Source organism: Lissotriton helveticus, chromosome 7 (genome assembly GCF_964261635.1).
Source record: "Lissotriton helveticus chromosome 7, aLisHel1.1, whole genome shotgun sequence".
NCBI lineage: Eukaryota > Metazoa > Chordata > Amphibia > Caudata > Salamandridae > Lissotriton > Lissotriton helveticus.
The window spans coordinates 1514957130-1514974041 of record NC_136068.1 but is presented as its reverse complement, the minus strand read 5'-3'; the positions used below and the strand labels follow the sequence as shown (position 1 = coordinate 1514974041).

The following is a 16912-nucleotide window of genomic DNA, read 5'->3' as shown; positions in this document are numbered from 1 at the left end:
CAAGCCCCAACCAGAAACAGGGGGGTGCGGCACCAGGGCCTCGTCAGCCGGCGTATGCGGCGGCTCAATTCCTCAGCGCTCACAGCGCAACACACTCCGCTCAGCAGTCGCAAGGCGCTTAACGGCTCACTGCGTCGGAGTCTTCAGACTGGTCTGGATCTCGCGCCCGCACAACCAGGCCGGTGGGTTTGTTCAGTCTCCTTTCACTCCCACACATCGCTCCCAGTCAGCTACCGCTGCAGTTATGTAGGTTACGATTGCAGGAGAGAATAAGGCGGAGCGGCGCCCAATTCTCCTACTGGACTGATATCTCCGATGACATTGTCGCCATCGCCGCCATTTTAGCAGGGGCCCAGCGCTCCAGTCATGCGGCCAGAAATACCTGGTAGAGCTCACCAGCGCCGGTCTTTCCTCCCTGCACCGCAGCGCGGGGGTGTCAATAGCGCTGCCCCACAGTCTGGGGTTCAGATCCTTGTTAGGGAGCAGGATATTCAAAGGATAGTTGGGACGGCCGGCGGAGCTGCACTACAGTGCGGCCATCTTGCTGTGTGCCCTCTAGCTCCCCCGCCACTAGAATGGGGGTGGAATTACAACTACGTTTTTAAAAACAGTCCTACCTAGAGGCTGGGGCAAGGTTCCAATACAGTAGAACTGGCGAGATTAGCAATAGCTTCTCTGTTAGAAAGGGGAAAAGGCAGGGGTGTGTCCTGGCCCCCCTCCATTTCACCCTTTATATAAATAGTCTTGGTGACACTTTATCTAGGGAATGCTCAGACTTACCCAGGGTGGGATTAAGGCCAATTGGTACATTGTTAAATGCCGATGACGGGGTACTGCTGGCCCACGCCCTGATTGGCCTACAAAGAATTGTGACTAGGTTTGCTTCTTATATGCTAAGTCTTGATCTTAATGTTAACTTTTCCAAACATTCATTATGAGATGTAGCAAGCCCAGTGTCAAGTGTCGTGATATTTTTATAAGAAACATGAAACTTAAATTCATTGACCATTTTTCATACCTGGGAATTGTCTTTCACAAGAAGGATTCTTGGGCTTAAGCTGTCAACTGTAGGAAAATTGCTCTTCGCTAAAGCTATTGGTGCCTTGATTAATTTTGCCAGGAAGTTAGGAAAGCGCCCTATAAACGCCCTGTTGATAATATACAAAACTAAATGTATCCCAGTTGCTCTGTACGGAGCCGGTATTTGGGGCTACGTAAATGTGGAGCCTCTTCAGCAAGTAGAGAACAGGTTTCTGAGGACTCTCCTAGCTGTCCCAAATAGTATGGATACGTACATTTGTCATGCCGAACTGGGGTTGTCGTACCTGTCCGAGCTCATTAAAATCCAGCCAATTTTGTTGTGGCACAAGGTATGGACCGGTGTGTCTACTGGATATTATCGGGAAGTAATTAGGGATTGCCTGAACCTGCAACAGGTAAAATGCATCCCCTGGCTTGCTTATACATGTATGATGTAGATCACCCTGCATTTTTTTACAATCCCGATAGCCTGTCTCTTAACCATTTGGAGCCGATTAGGTTATCCACCAATATTATAAAAACATCGGTCAGAGCAAACCAAATGCTTCTGACCCAGACGGGGATACAACCCTATCTATCATTTACCCTTGGTAACTATGACAGGCTTTTATTGACGCGCTTACGTTTAGGTAACTTTCATAATCTGGTCACCTTTCTCCAGTTAAATACTGGTCACATTCTCACTGTCCCTGTCCTTGTGATGATATTTCAGCACAGTCAACAATCCACATTATATTCTTCTGTAAGTTTTATATTTTACTTAGGAAAAGGTTGATATTACCCTATCTGAAATTGCAAGGCCTGAGACTTTGTCGACCTGCCTTTATTAAGTTGCAATTCTTGGATGATGAAATTGTTACTGACCTCATTGTGAAATATCTGAAAGGGGTGGTCAGAACAAGGAAAACGATGCAAGGTCCTACCTCTGTCTAAATGAAAATGTTTTTCCTGATGCTTGGGTCGTGTTTTGCTGTGAAACTATGGTACTGACTAAACGTTTTAACACATGCTACTTTAAAGACTTGTTTGTAATTTTAACTGTTGTTAATTAATTTTAACTTTTAAGTTTATTTTCATGTTTGTCCACGTATCTTTTGATGTGTATTGTGCTTTTATGATTTGACATTTTAAATCGAATAAAGCGTATCTTAACTTGACTTCTTTTGAAAATATTTGATTGCCTCACTTAGAAATTTGGAAGAATATGTGGAAATGCTTTATTATCTGCTTATGGGAGCTCACCTCAGGGTCCTGGAATCCTGACATTTTGCCAGAGACTCCTACCTGCTGCGTGGAAGTAGTTGTGCTAAGCTTGTTGGATCCACTATCTGGTGAGAAAGTACTAACTCTGAAGGCCTTAGATTCTTTTAGAGAGTGGTACATTTCAAGAGATAGTCATGATAGCGGTGAGGTCCATGCACTGGACAAACTGAATTCCAGGAAAAGCAATAAAAAAGAAAATAGGTGGTGCTTAAGAAGATGACATTTTTTGTTCTGTTCTGTGGCCTGTGGAAGTTGGATGTACTATTTAATCAAACAATTCACTAAACAGCCATTATCATGTGTATGTTATAGATTGTTTTGGTCAAAAGTAATTAATTTGTATTTAATCTTAAAAACACACAATCAAGATATGGCGATGAAACAATGAGTAGTTGAGCAAACCATATCTCACCAAATACACTGCTCATAACTTCACACGAGGCCACAGATAACATCATAAATGACATCATTGACATCATTTGCCACCCACCACTGCACCCTATTCCTAATTGGCAACAGGGAGCACAGGCTAACAGTAGGTAATCCAGGGATACCAGACGAGTGATACTATATCGGCCACAATATTGTAATTACTTTAATAGAGTGGGTTAGCTGATACATATTCCTGTGCATTGTTTCTAAATTGGAGCATGGTTCATGGAGAAGTACCAGCTGGCCCATTTGTGCAATGTGCTTTAAGGCTAGCTACCCGCAAAGAGCTAAATGCAGACCCTAGCAGTAGACCGGGCTGCATGGCTAGCCCCACTGTCCATGGCACAGTGCAGCGGGAGGATGCATTTTATACAAGATGAATGTAGTATATCTTCAGAAGCCTCGGAAATTCATTGAAACCCTGATACAGGAAATGTATGGTTTATTCATCTCATAACGACATAGTGTATGATTTAAAACCCCTGACATTTCATAAAACAGTTAAGGTGCATTTCTACTACATAATTAAAATCTAAAAACGCCTGAAATAGGCAGTTATATTTAGCCACACAAATTGTAGACCCCACCACTATGTAAGAAGAAAAGAGAAAGAATATATACATAATTTAAATAAAATATCTATAAATGTACATATTGGCCTTCTGGGTTGTTGACAATATTTGTATACCCAGTTGCCTTATGCAGGCTACATGCAAGGTAGTTCTAAGCTTAACACAAGACATTAAATACCCGTAGTGTAGAAGCCAATCAATTGACACTCTAAAATATTAGATACCATAGCAAACTTTTCATCTAAAAAGGCGATATGTAATCGGTCGAATATCAGTGGTCCTGCTGTATTCGCCTCACAGATGCTGTCAGTCCAGCTGCAAAAAGAGAAATGTCTTCCTTTGGAATACGTTATGTTGCGGCGATCAACGACACAAGAAGCTAATCAAAGTTTCTATGTTCTTTTGCAGTTTATATTCCTTTGCAGGTTAGGCATAAAGTGCTAGAGGTGCAGCAGCCTGGTTGCAAAACACCGGGATAGTGAATTCCCTTTAGTATATAACTGACTACTAAAATAGGGAAATGTCTGTCGCACCCGGGTTACAGGCTAAATGTCTGGACATGTATTTCAATAAAATAATTTATTTTCTTCAAGGTCTCTACTGGGAGAACATTAATTTGCCAGATTTTGAATACAAAAAAAATCATTGCCTCATACTGGAGTTTCTTGTATCCGGGGATTACTGTGTGTGATCACATGATATCATATTTCATGGTAGTGTTTCTTAGCAATAAGCAACTTCCTGTGAAGTGCACCTAAGCTGCTTCCTGGACACTGTAGTGTAGAAAAAGGAATACGTTTCAAAAGTTTGCTTCTCACTGGTAGAACCATAGAAGATACTTTCTGGTTTATAAACATTTGTACTGTGCAAGTCTGTGAACGAGCCCACAAACTGGACCGGTTCCTTGGTCCTTGATTTCTGGAGCCTCGTTTTCTTTGGACAACGGCATGTTCCTTTCTTTTCGGTTGTGTCTGTAACAAAAACAGTCTCTGAAGATGTGAGTAGGCACTTGTCCTCACATGTTACTGCCTGACTGCAGGTTCTTGCTTGCTGATTCACGTACTCATTACTGAGGAGCTCTTGTGAGCTCACCCCTCAATTCTGAAATACAGCAGAAATTGCACTTTGCTCTATCAAACTTGAAGGACCTGCACCTGACTATGTGGGAAATTATTTGAAGGATGATGAAGTAGATATGTTTCCTTTTAAACATTTTTTTTTCAGAGCGCTTTACATGAGCACCAGTTCCATTACAGATGGACACATTCATTTTTGTTAGGCGCGGGGAGTGATTTGCCCAGAATCATAGGATGTTGAGCGTCCCTGCCAAGACAGACTCAAAATGTTCCCCTGGTTCGAGGTCGACCGCTCTAGCCGTTAGGCTACATCCTCTCGCCTCGATGCGAGCAGCAACGGTGTTTCGGGAGGGCAACCTGAAACCAGTGTGTGACACTATGCAAGGAAATTGGTTACAGAAGGTGTATGACAACTGTCTCCTGAAATGTCTTTTGAGAAAGGGGTGCTCACTCCATTGTGGTCCATTGATGAAAATTGTGGAAAACACATGGTAGGAGATGGCGAAAAGATAATAGCTTCTGGATTCAGTACATAACCCTCAGAGTGGGAGGATGCTGAAGGTCCTGGGGAGGTGGCATGAACAGCCTTCCCCACAGCAGAGTCGGATACATTCAAAGAAATTGGCGCTTTAGCAGACAAGGAGGTATTCCTAAGTCCTGATTCTTGCTCAGTGGGGCTGGGCATTGTCTCCATTTCTGAAAGTGATAGCCCTGAAAACAAAGAAAGAGATGAAAAATATTATTTTGAAACTGATGCTAAAATAGATTTAGGACTACATGGTGTCAACACTTTTACACTGGAAAAAAAACAATTGATGGACAGAATGCAGAACAATGTCATACATTCACCCCAAAACAGAGATCTGGGCCTAAATCCATCGTATTTTTGCTCACCATGCCATTCCGGTTTGGACCCAGCCATACGCAAATCAGTCTTGACCCTGCGCCCAATGTGAACAGTCCAGCCTGAACTGCCAGGCCAGGTCCTCCCTGGACTGGAAACAAGCATCCTAGGACCGGTTTCGGGCTTTTAGCCCTCATCATTCAGGATAGCTCGGCTCCAGTGGCATGGAGGGCACGGGACCCAAGTCTGGGCATACCCATCCCACTCAGGGTGACAAATGCAAAAGCCAGATCCTTGTGACTGGGGTCGAATGTTTGCATTGTCCAGCATTCCATCCATCAATTGTTTCTTTTGCAGATGTCACACTAAGTGGGAAGGGTGTGCTAGGACGTGGGGCCCGTGCTCACTACACCACTGAATTCAAGTTCACCTGGCTGATGAATCGTGATGCCCTGAAACCGGTCCCAGGAAGCTTGAATCCGGGCCAGGGAGGACCTGCCTTGGCAGTTCGGGCTGGACTGTTCCCACAAGGAACAGGGTCAAGACTGATTTGCATATGGCTGAGCCCAAACTGGGGTGGTGTGGTGAGCAAAAGAATGAAGGTTTCAACCCAGATCCTTGTGACTGGGGGTGAATGTTTGCATTGTCCAGCATTGCATCCATCAATTGTTTCTTTTGCATATGTAACTTTAAGTGGTAAGGGTATGCCCAAACGTGTGTCCCGTGCTCACTACACAACTGTATTCAATCTAGCCTGGCTGATAAAGGGGGATGCCCTGAAACAGGTCCCAGGATGCTTGTTTCCGGTCCAGGGAGGAACTGGCTTGGGAGTTTGGGCTGGACTGTCAAAGTCAAAGTCAAAAGCAAAGTTTATTTAGACCATTGATCTATAAACCACAGTTCGTCATATAAAATTTACATCTTACAAATTCATATTCTTAACAGTTAAAAAAGTCATATTATCCTAAAAATTACATTTATCCCACTTTAAAATCAGTAATTCATTTGGATTATGGAGCTACTGGGTACTTTTAAGCCTCCAGTCTTTCAGGGAACTTATATACACCCTGCATGTATTTCCCGATAGCTATCGCGATATCTAAATTTTCCATATCGACTAGTAGCTCCCGTGCTTGTGAACGCTCCTTAACATCATACTTTAAAAATATCGGTCGCAGAAACTGTTTACGTACATTTAAAACAATCCAATAAAATGTGCAAAATATTACATTTCTTTTCTAATTTACAAACACATTTGCCATCCGAATGCGTTAAGGCGGCTTTTATTGCACTATATGCAAATATCGGGTTAATACCTATTCTTAGCTTAAAAACTTCTATTCTTAGCCAACGGTTCGGTAACAAATCTATATAAGGAAAGCTTACATCTTTCTCCCAGCCTGAGCACATACATTTTCCAGAGTCTTTCTTTTTCAAATACTCTTGGTCTGTTACCTTTGAAGTGTCTTTACCCTGCGCTTTAAGTACACTCTTTATTACATTAATTTGGAGTGTCCTAGGGTCAATGTTCACATTAAGGTGATCGCAGATGGTAAGGAGTTTTCTTCTCGTTTCCTTGGCCCATTTTAACTCACTGGTCTCAATTTCTTTCATGCACCATTGCGACACCTTTGTAACTTCCCCCTGCCCCAACCAATTCCAAAATCTGAGGAAGTTCTGCTGCACCTGCACCTTCCATGCGGTTAGGCCAAATTCTAGTCTGACTGCCTGGATCATTACCGACCCAGGTAGAGACAGTAGGGGTTTTAAACATTTCCCCTCCTCTTTGTCCCAGGAGCTTTTACCGTCAATGCAGAGTACTTCCGCCCCATATTGGAATTGCGGGGGGATCATGGCCTTAAAGGCTGTCAATAGAGATTTGTGGGACATATCCCAATATCTATGGTTAAATCTTTTCAGTCCACATACCGCTAGGTGAGCATTCAATTTCTGTGCTTCCAAATGCGTGCCCCATTGCAGTGTCCTTGTAAACCATATTCCGAGGTATTTGTATTGGCTTACAGTATCCAGTTTAGTTTGGCCCAAGTGCCAACTAAACTTCGTCCTCTTCTTCCCAAAACACAACATTTTTGTTTCGTCCATATTTACTGTAAGTCATTTTGCGGTGCAATAGTCATTGAATACACTTAGCTTCCTCTGAAGCCCCACCTCAGTTTGATCCATTATTACAAGGTCATCGGCATACATCAAACATGACAGGTGCCTACCATTTATTTTTGGGCTTGCACCTCTGGCTGTGCCCAAGACAAGCGGCAAGTCTGCTAAAAATATGGCAAAAAGCAGCGGGGCCAGAACGCAGCCTTGCCTCAACCCGTAATTTATCCCTATTTCCGTTGTAAGGCCGCCAGAGGTGTCTTTAATTACCTGTGCCCAATTTTGGCTATGCAGTTCCTGGATTACTCACAGGAGATCCGCGGGGACCTCGTGCCTTCTCGGGCTCGACTGTTCCCACAATTAACAGGGTCAAGACTGATTCGCATATGGCTGGGTCCAACTGGGGTGGTGTGGTGAGCAAAATAATGATGGAATAAACCCAGATCCTTGTGAATGGGGGTGAATGTTTGCATTGTCCAGCATTCCGTTCATCAATTGTTTCTTTAAAATTTTTACAATAGCCATCTTCCTCTGCAGTTCTTCTCAAACTCCTACTTTCATATTTCCTGTGAAAAAACTCTAACTTAAAAACATGTGTATGCTTGCCAATGTAAAATTTGTCACATAAATGTGCTCTAATTTTTCTGACTAAATTTCAACCAATAATACTCCAATTTTATGTCTGCTAGGATGCTCATTTACAAGTACTGGCACCTACAAAATTCATAGAATTTCTCCCTCTATATGATTTGATTGTGCAAATATACATTATGAATGAATTGATGGCTTCTGATACCACAAATATCAACAATAGGCGTTCAAAAAGTGAGTTTTTATATGATGCTCAGAAATTTTTTGGGGTAAGCCAGTTTAAATGGAATGAGGCTGTCTAGTACTGTTCACACAGTAATGCACATCAGATCCTATTATAACATTGATCTCTTTAGAAGATACCTGCATTTTCACTACCAAAAAGAAATTCTTTTATTGTGTATATTTTACTTAATATCACATCTGTACTTTTCGTCTATATAGGGATGGTGACACATTTCCCTCTGTTAATATTAATGAAAGGATATTGTTCTGAATTCTAACTTAACAAGGTATTAAGATATTTTTAAATAACAAATCAATAAAGGTTTTCCATTCTCTTGCTGCCTATATGATGTGTCAAACTGTATGTCCTATAGCTTTCCAATATAATATATAAAGCACCAAATAACTGCTTGTGTATATGTTATTCTTACTCTTTAAATAATTGTATATGAATAATTACAGTGTGTCAGTGTTGGAAAATTAAGCAATTTTTTAAATTGCATTTCTTCTCTTACCTTGTAACGATCTACAAATCTACAAATAACAAAGCATTTGAAGTATTTTGCTACACAATTGCGTTGAACTAATTTTGCATTTAGTCTCTCTTTTTGTAACCTCATTTTCATTCTTTTTCTTAATCAGTTTGCATGCTCCATATTTAAACCTCGCTGGGCCTTTCTAATCACTTTTGAGAAATACCCTTTAGGGACAATTTTTGAATGGCCTAGGATAGGTGTTTGAAGATGATACAAAATAAGTTCTTGGTTGTTATGGTTTTTACCCATAATCAGCTGTAAATTGAGTAAGTAGCAGGTCCCATTTTCATTATTTCTGATTTCAGACAAGACAACCGTACTACAGAAGATGCAGCATATGCAACATTTGCAATGTAAAAAAAAGAGTTCCTATGCCTTCAGTTTTTCAGAGGAACCCACCATCACTGGTGCAGTCTGATGCTGGAGTTTGCCAATGCCAAGTTGTATAATTGTTGATTCCACCCCATCTTTTGCACCATACATTTCATGTCTCTTAATCTCACTCTTGAATGGTCTTTTACATCTCTGCTTTCTTTCTTTGTTGTTTTTGCTACATTTCCCCACCTCTTTCTTTATCCCTTTCCTGACCTTCTCACTTGTGCTGTCTTTCAAAGTCTAATGATGAGAAATGAGCCCACGTCCAAACAAAGAGTACCCCCCAACATAAATTAATGAGAGAGCATAAATAGGAAGAGAAATACTTCAGCAAAATATGTTTTTATGACTACATTTATAGCTACCATTTTACAAAAAAACAACTCCTCGTAATAGCATTTGTAATCTTGAAATTTCTTATGAGCGTAAGTGCTATGCTAAGTCATAAACAATAGAAACAGTCACCTTGCTGCACGGCACTGCTTGACAGGAAAAGGACAGGAATGTGCTGTAATTAAGGCAATAAAGCTCATTCCTGTCCTTTCCATGCGCTGGTGCCCTTTCAGCAGCCTAGTGCCAACATAGGTGCCTGTCGCACCATGGTGTAAGGATGCCTGAGTTGCATGCAGGATTGTTTTGTGCAGAAAGGGACACCTTTCTGCACAAAACATTCCTGGGAGCCATATTCCTCTTTCTATGTGTGCTGCAAAATGCATCTCACGTAGAAGGCCATCAAGGAGAAATAAAGACTTACATATATATATATATATATATATATATATATATATAGCAAAGCAGTACCCTTTCAGGCTTAAAGTGGCGCATAAAATATGCCCCAAAAAAATAGAGAACTTTTGGTAGTTCCCATGTTTAGATCAAAAACAGCTCCTGTATATAGCACCTTACAATACACTAGCGATACTCTGTTTCTGCTCACCTTCAATGTCCTTTTTTCGAGCAAAGTTTTTAAGCATAGGAATAGCACATGCCATCCACACTGAGCTAGAAAGGAACAAAGAATTTTGTCATTTCTACAGCAAAGTATCTAAGCACAGGATTAGCACAGTGCCATTCACGCCAAGCTGTAAAATGACAAAGGCCTTTTACCACTCCAGACACAGTATTACGGCTTTGGATTGGTAAAATACCATTTAAGCCAATCTGGAATGAATAAAAGCACCAGATGTGTTTCGCTATCACCATAGCTCTTCATTGAGGTCTAGCTATGTCCAGACACAAGAGAGCACCCAGTTCAAGTCAAAACAATACCCTTTCAGGCTTAAGAGTGCTGCATTAATTATGCAAAAAAAGGAGAGAACTCTGGGTAGTTTTCAGGTTTAGGTGGAAAGCAGCCCCTGTATAGAGCACCTTACAACACTAGTGATAGTCTGATTTGCCTAACCTCAAATGTCTGTTTTTCTAGCAAGGTTGTTAAGCATAGGATTAAAACAGGGCCAACCATGCTGAGCAGTAAAATGAGTAAAGCCTTTTTCCAGTCCCGGCACAGTAGTACAGTTTTGGATTGATAAAATACCATCCAAGCCAACATGGAATTAATAAAAAACAACCCCTGACACATGTTTTGCTATACTATAGCTCTTCCGAGAGGTCAAGCTTTGTGCAAACACAAGGGAGCACCATGTTTAAGTCAAAACAATACCCTTTCAGGCATTGAGTGACACATAAATTATGACAAAACAAATCAGAGAAATCTGGGTAGTTGCCAAGGTTAAGTGGAGACTGGAGCAGTTCCTGTATAAAGCACCGTAAAACACCAGCCATACTCTGAATTGGACCCACTGAAATGTCTTTTTTTCTAGCAACGTTTTTAAGCAAAGGATTAGCAAAGTGCCATCCACGCCGAGCTGTAAAATGAAAAAAGCCTTTTACCACTCCAAATACAGTATTACAGATTTGAATGGGTAAAATAGCATCCAAGCCAACCTGGAATGAATAAAAGTAAACCCTGACATGTGTTTCACCATCACTGTAGCTCTTCAAATAAGCATAGCTTTATCCAAGCACAAGGGAGCACCCTGTATTAGCCAAAACAATACCCTTTCACGCTTAGAGTGCAGCATAAATTATGCAAAATAAGCAGAGAACTATGGGGAGTTCCCAAGTTTAGGTGGAGAGCAGCTCCTCTATAGAGCACATTACAACACTAGCGATACTCTGAATCTGCTCACCTCAAATGTCTGTTTTTCAACAAAGTTTTTATGCATAGGATTAGCACAAAGCCATCCACGCCGAGCTAGAAAGGGACAAAGTCTTGGCCATTTCTACAGCAAAGTCATTAAGCATAGGATTATCACAGTGGGTTCCACACCGAGCTGTAAAATGAAAAAAGCCTTTAACCACTCCAACTTTTACAGTTTTGGATTGGTAAAATGCAATCCAAGCCACCTGGAATGAATATATAGATATAGATATATATTACAGAGAGGCGGTAGATAAAAGGGGGGGGTCCTAAAACACGTTTTTGCATCAATGCATTTTCCAAAGGGTAAACAGCCATTAGTAGGCGACTTATACTACGCATACTATTACAATGCAAGCATCACAACGCATGCGCTGTAACAACGCGTAGCCTTTACTACGCATGTTGTTACATTGCATGCGCTGTTACAATGCAAGCGTTGTAATGCGATCCACATCGTTGTGAGGAAACTGAGGCTCTTCCATTTCCTCACAACGACGTGCACTGAGCACCGCCTCTGATGACGCTGGAAGGAGAACAGAGGATCCACGAGGAGAGAGAGGTGAGAGGGGCTGTGTAATTTTAAAGAGTTTAGGGTAGGGGCTGGGTCATGCAGGGGATAGTCTTTTAGGAGTAAGGGTAGTGTTGTTGTGTTTGAGGAGTAGTGTTTTTGGGTTTAGGGTAGTGTCGTGATTGTGTGTAAGTACAGGAGTGGGGGTCGGTGGGGGGTAGTGTTTTAGGGATTAGGATAGTGTTGTGGTATTTGTGTAGTGTGGGGTAGTGGTTTAGGGCTCCAGGGTAGTGTCAGGGGTGTCGTGCAGGGTAGTGTTGGAGTGTAGGGACAGGACTGGGGGTGGAGGATGGTCGTGTGAGGGGTAGTATTTTAGGGTAGGTTTGTGGTCTTTGTGTAGTGTAAGGTAGTGATTTAAGGTAGTGTCAAGTGGGTTGTGCAGGGTAGTGTTAGAGTGTAGGGACAGGTCAGGGGGAAGGGGTAGTGTTGTGCAGGGGGTAGTGTTTTAGGGTTTAGGGTAGTGTCAGGTGGATCGTGGAGGGTAGTGTTAGAGTGTAGGGACAGGTCTGGGGGAAGGTCACGCAGGGGGTAGTGCTTTAGGGATAAGGGTAGTGTTGTGGTGTTTGTGTAGGGTAGTGTTTTTGCGTAGTGTTGGGGTGTCGTGCAGGGTAGTGTTGGAGTGTAGGAAGCGGACTGGGGGAACGGGGGGTCATGCAGGGGGTAGTGTTTTAGGGTTTAAGGTAGTGTTGTGATTGTGTGTAAGTACAGGAGTGGGGGTCGGTGGGGGGTTGTGCAGGGGGTAGTGTTTTAGGGATTAGGATAGTGTTGTGGTATTTGTGTAGTGTGGGGTAGTGGTTTAGGGCTCCAGGGTAGTGTCAGGGGTGTCGTGCAGGGTAGTGTTGGAGTGTAGGGACAGGACTGGGGGTGGAGGATGGTCGTGTGAGGGGTAGTTTTTTAGGGTAGGTTTGTGGTCTTTGTGTAGTGTAAGGTAGTGATTTAAGGTAGTGTCAAGGGGGTTGTGCAGGGTAGTGTTAGAGTGTAGGGACAGGTCAGGGGGAAGGGTAGTGGGTAGTGTTTGTGTAGTGTAGTGTAGTGTTTTTGGGTTTAGGGTAGTGTCAGGTGGGTCGTGCAAGCAGTGTTAGAGTGTAGGGACAGGACTGCGGGTCGGGGAAGGTTGTGCACTGTTTAGGGTAGTGTAGTGGTGTTTGAGTAGTGTAGGATAGTGATTTAGGGTTTATGGTAGTGTCGGTGGTTCGTGCAGGGTAGTGTTTGCGTGTAGGGACAGGTCTGGGGGAAGGGGTAGTGTTGTGGTGGGGGTAGTGTTTGAGGGATTAGGGTAGTGTTGTTGACTGAGTGTTGTGTAGGGTAGTGTATTTGGATGTAGAATTTAGCGTAGTGTAGGGGTGTTTTTTAATACAAAAAATGCGTGGAAAAAGTATGCGGGGTAAAGGGATCCGTTGTAATGACATTTTAAAAGCATTTCCAGGAACTTGCTATGTAATGATATGCGTAGAAAAAACTGAGTTGTAATGGTACTTGCGAACTAATAATTTTGTGGTAAAGGTATGCGTTGTTTTGCATTGCGGTGTATCAACATAGACCTTTGTATCATATGTAGTGCAAAATGGCTAAACATTTTCAAGTTAAATGTGGAAGGAATACAGATTATGGTGCGTAGATGATCCTTTTCAAAACCAAAGGGGATGATGGACGGAGTGTTGAACATTGCAAGCACTCATCCCCAGTCAATTGATCTGGGTTTAATTCATCATCATTCTTTAGTTCACTCCGCCACCCCAGTTCAGACATGGCCATATGCAAATCAGTCTGACCCTGTGCCTCATGGGAACAGTCCAGCCCAAACTGCTAAGCCATGTCTTCCCTGGACCGGAAAGCAGCATCCTGGGACCGGTTTCTGGCTAATCAGCTGTCATCAGCCAGGCTAGCTTGAATCCAGTGGCAAAGTGAGCAAGAGACCCATGTCTGGGCATACCCTGCCAACTTAGGGCGAACAAAGAAAAACCAAAGGGGATGATGGACGGAGTATTGAGCATTGCAAGCACTCACCCCCGTCAACTGATCTGAGTTTAATCCATCACCACTCTGTAGCTCACTCTACCACCCCAGTTCAGACATGGCCATATACAAATCAGTCTGACCCTGTGCCTCATGGGAACAGTCCAGCCCGAACTGCCAAGCCATGTCTTCCAAGGACCGGAAACAAGCATCCTGGGACCGGGTTATGGCTAATCAGCCGTCATCAGCCAGGCTAGCTTGAATCCAGTGGCAAAGTGATCCTTTTCAGCACTACAGGTAAGCAGCACATGAATTTTCTCTATAGCTATAAGGCATTTTAATTTAGTGATATATTTGACTACAGTAGTTTCACGAACTTTGGAAGTATTTTGCAAAAATACCACAGTACATAGTGATGACAAGGCATTATGTGATTGGCTAATACCTGCTTTACAAATGTTAAAGCAGCCATGTTATTTTAAATGTACTTTAACTGTGTTCTGGGTGAAGGCCTTAGATATAGGTATTAGGTTTTAATTTTTCCCTACCTCTTGCCATTTTATTAAAGTAGTAATAGTTAGGGAAAAGTTTTTGTAACCTACATTTTTTTATTGCGGACCACAATACTTTCTAGAAGTACTACAGGAATTAAAAAATAAAAATAAAACTATAACTTTAAAAATTTTAAAATACAATGCACTGCATTACAGTGTATATTCAATTTCTGACATGTCTAAATCTTTACAAAAAAGTCTACGGAATACTGCAGTAATACCTGCAAATGACCACATTGCTTATGTTTCACTAATAGAGTGTACTAGTGTATTTTTTATTTTTTTTATATTTATTTTTCCTGTAACTTCCCCTTTGAAGGTACTAACGAGGTTCTCGTAAACTCTTTTAAAAATATGTTCAAAAACATCAATAAATGTTACTACCTGTTACCACTTTAATAATGTGGGACAACGTAGGTAACAACAATATAGACTACTACTTACCTATATCCAGAACACATTCAAAGTATGCTGAAACTTACATGGCTGCTTTTTAAATTTTGTAAAGACAACCATTAACCAATCATATTCTGCTTTGTCATCAGCATGTGCCACTGCACATAATATAAGTAAGTATTTTTAGAGTAATAACTTTCACACTACTGATCCTATTTACTCCTACTACAAAATATTTCCATTTACACCCCATAATTTATATTCTTCCTACCATACATCTACATCCGCTCACCCACTTTCACGCTCCATCTGTTTAAACTACCACACTCCACTCTATGCCCCTCCACTTTATACCACTCCAGTGTATGATATTCCACTTTACTCCACTGTTTACATCTCCACTCTACACACTCTGCTTTTCCACTTTATGAAAACTTATAAACATTAGTTATGCCACTCCAATTTCTGCCACTGCACTCTACGCTATTCCACTGTATGCCACTTCATTGTATGCAACTCCACTGTATGATACTCCACCTGACACTCCATTGTATTTCATTACACTCTACACCACTCCAATGTATGCCACTCCACTGTACGTTCCTCCACTCTACACTGTTCCACTCTGCACAACTTTTCGTCACTACAATCTGAGCTTTTCCACCCTATCGTACCCCACTTTACACCACTCCAATCTATGCCACTCCACTGTACACTCTTCCACTATGCGCCACTCCACCATGCCAACACTCCACTCTACGACACTACACTTTACGCTATTATACCCAATACCACTTCACTGTACGCTACTTCACTGTACACCACTCTACTCTATGCCACTCCATTCTACAGTACTCCACTGTATGCCTCTCCACTCTATGCCACTACACTCCAAGCCATTCACTTTACGCCACTCTATTGTACACCATAACACTCTATCCCACTCCACTTTATGCTATCCTACTCTTGGCCACTCAACTCCATGCCACTTGGGTCTTCGCCACTCCAGTCTACAACACTCCACTCTATACCACTCTACTCTGCGCTATTCCATTGTACAAACTCTTCTATCCACCACTTCATGCTAAACTATTCTACTCTGTCACTCCACTCGACGTCACTCCCCTCTACACCACTCCACTCTATGCTATTCACTGTACGCCACTCCACTGTTTGCCACTCCATTTCACTATACACCAATCCAATGTACTCTAATCTGCTCTATGCTGCTCCACTGTACACATCTACATTCTACCCTACTCCACTCTACACTATTCTACTGTTTGCCAATCCCCCCACTCCACTCTACACTATTCTATGCCACTCCACTACACACCACTCCACTGTATTCCATTCTCTGCCACTCCATTGTATGCCACTCCATTCTATGCTATTCTACTGTTTGGCACTACACTGTACCTCAGTCCACTCTAGGCCTCTCCACTGTATGCTATTCCACTGCATGCAACTCCACTCTAAGCCATTCCACTCGACCCTACTCCACTCTAAGCTATCATACTGTACACAACTCCACTCTATGCCACTTCACTCTACTCTATTTCATTCTATGCCACTCCACTTTATACTATTTCATTCTGTGCCACCACCCTGTAGACCACTCCACTCTACACTATTCCACTGTACGCCACTCCACTGTAAGCTATTTTACTGTACACCACTCCACTCTAAGCCACTCCAGTCCACGCCACTCCACTATATGCCACTATACTCAAAGCCATTTTACTCTATGATATTCCATTGTACGCATCTTCACTATATTCCACTGTACGCCACTTTACTGCATGCTATTTCAATCTATGCCACTCCATTCTACTCCACTCAACTCTACATCAATCCACTCTATGCTATTCCACTTTACGACACCCACTCTACGCCAATCCACTGTAATCCACTTTACACTACTCTACACCATTCCACTGTATGCAACCATACTCTACACCACTCCAGTATATGCTATTGCATTCTAGCCACTCCACGCAACTCCACCCTAAGCTATACCACTGTGTGCCACTTCTCTGTACCTCACTCCAATCTACACCACTATTGCCCTCAATGCCACTCCACTGGACACCGCACCACTCTATGCTACTCTATGCTACTCCAGTCTATGCTACAACACTGTACGCCACTCCACTCTACCCTAT

The 16912-nt window shown here is 42.3% G+C and overlaps 1 protein-coding gene across 1 annotated transcript in view; it reads right to left on the bottom strand.

Moving 5' to 3' along the window:
- Positions 1-3161: 3161 nt before the first annotated feature.
- LOC144770439 (uncharacterized) overlaps positions 3162-16912 on the bottom strand; it is a 226810-nt gene continuing 213059 nt past the window's right edge. The window contains exon 12 of the mRNA XM_078654957.1: positions 3162-5095. Within this exon, the coding sequence (XP_078511083.1) occupies positions 4761-5095 (335 nt within the window). The 3' untranslated portion in view covers positions 3162-4760. The remainder of the gene's footprint in view (positions 5096-16912) is intronic.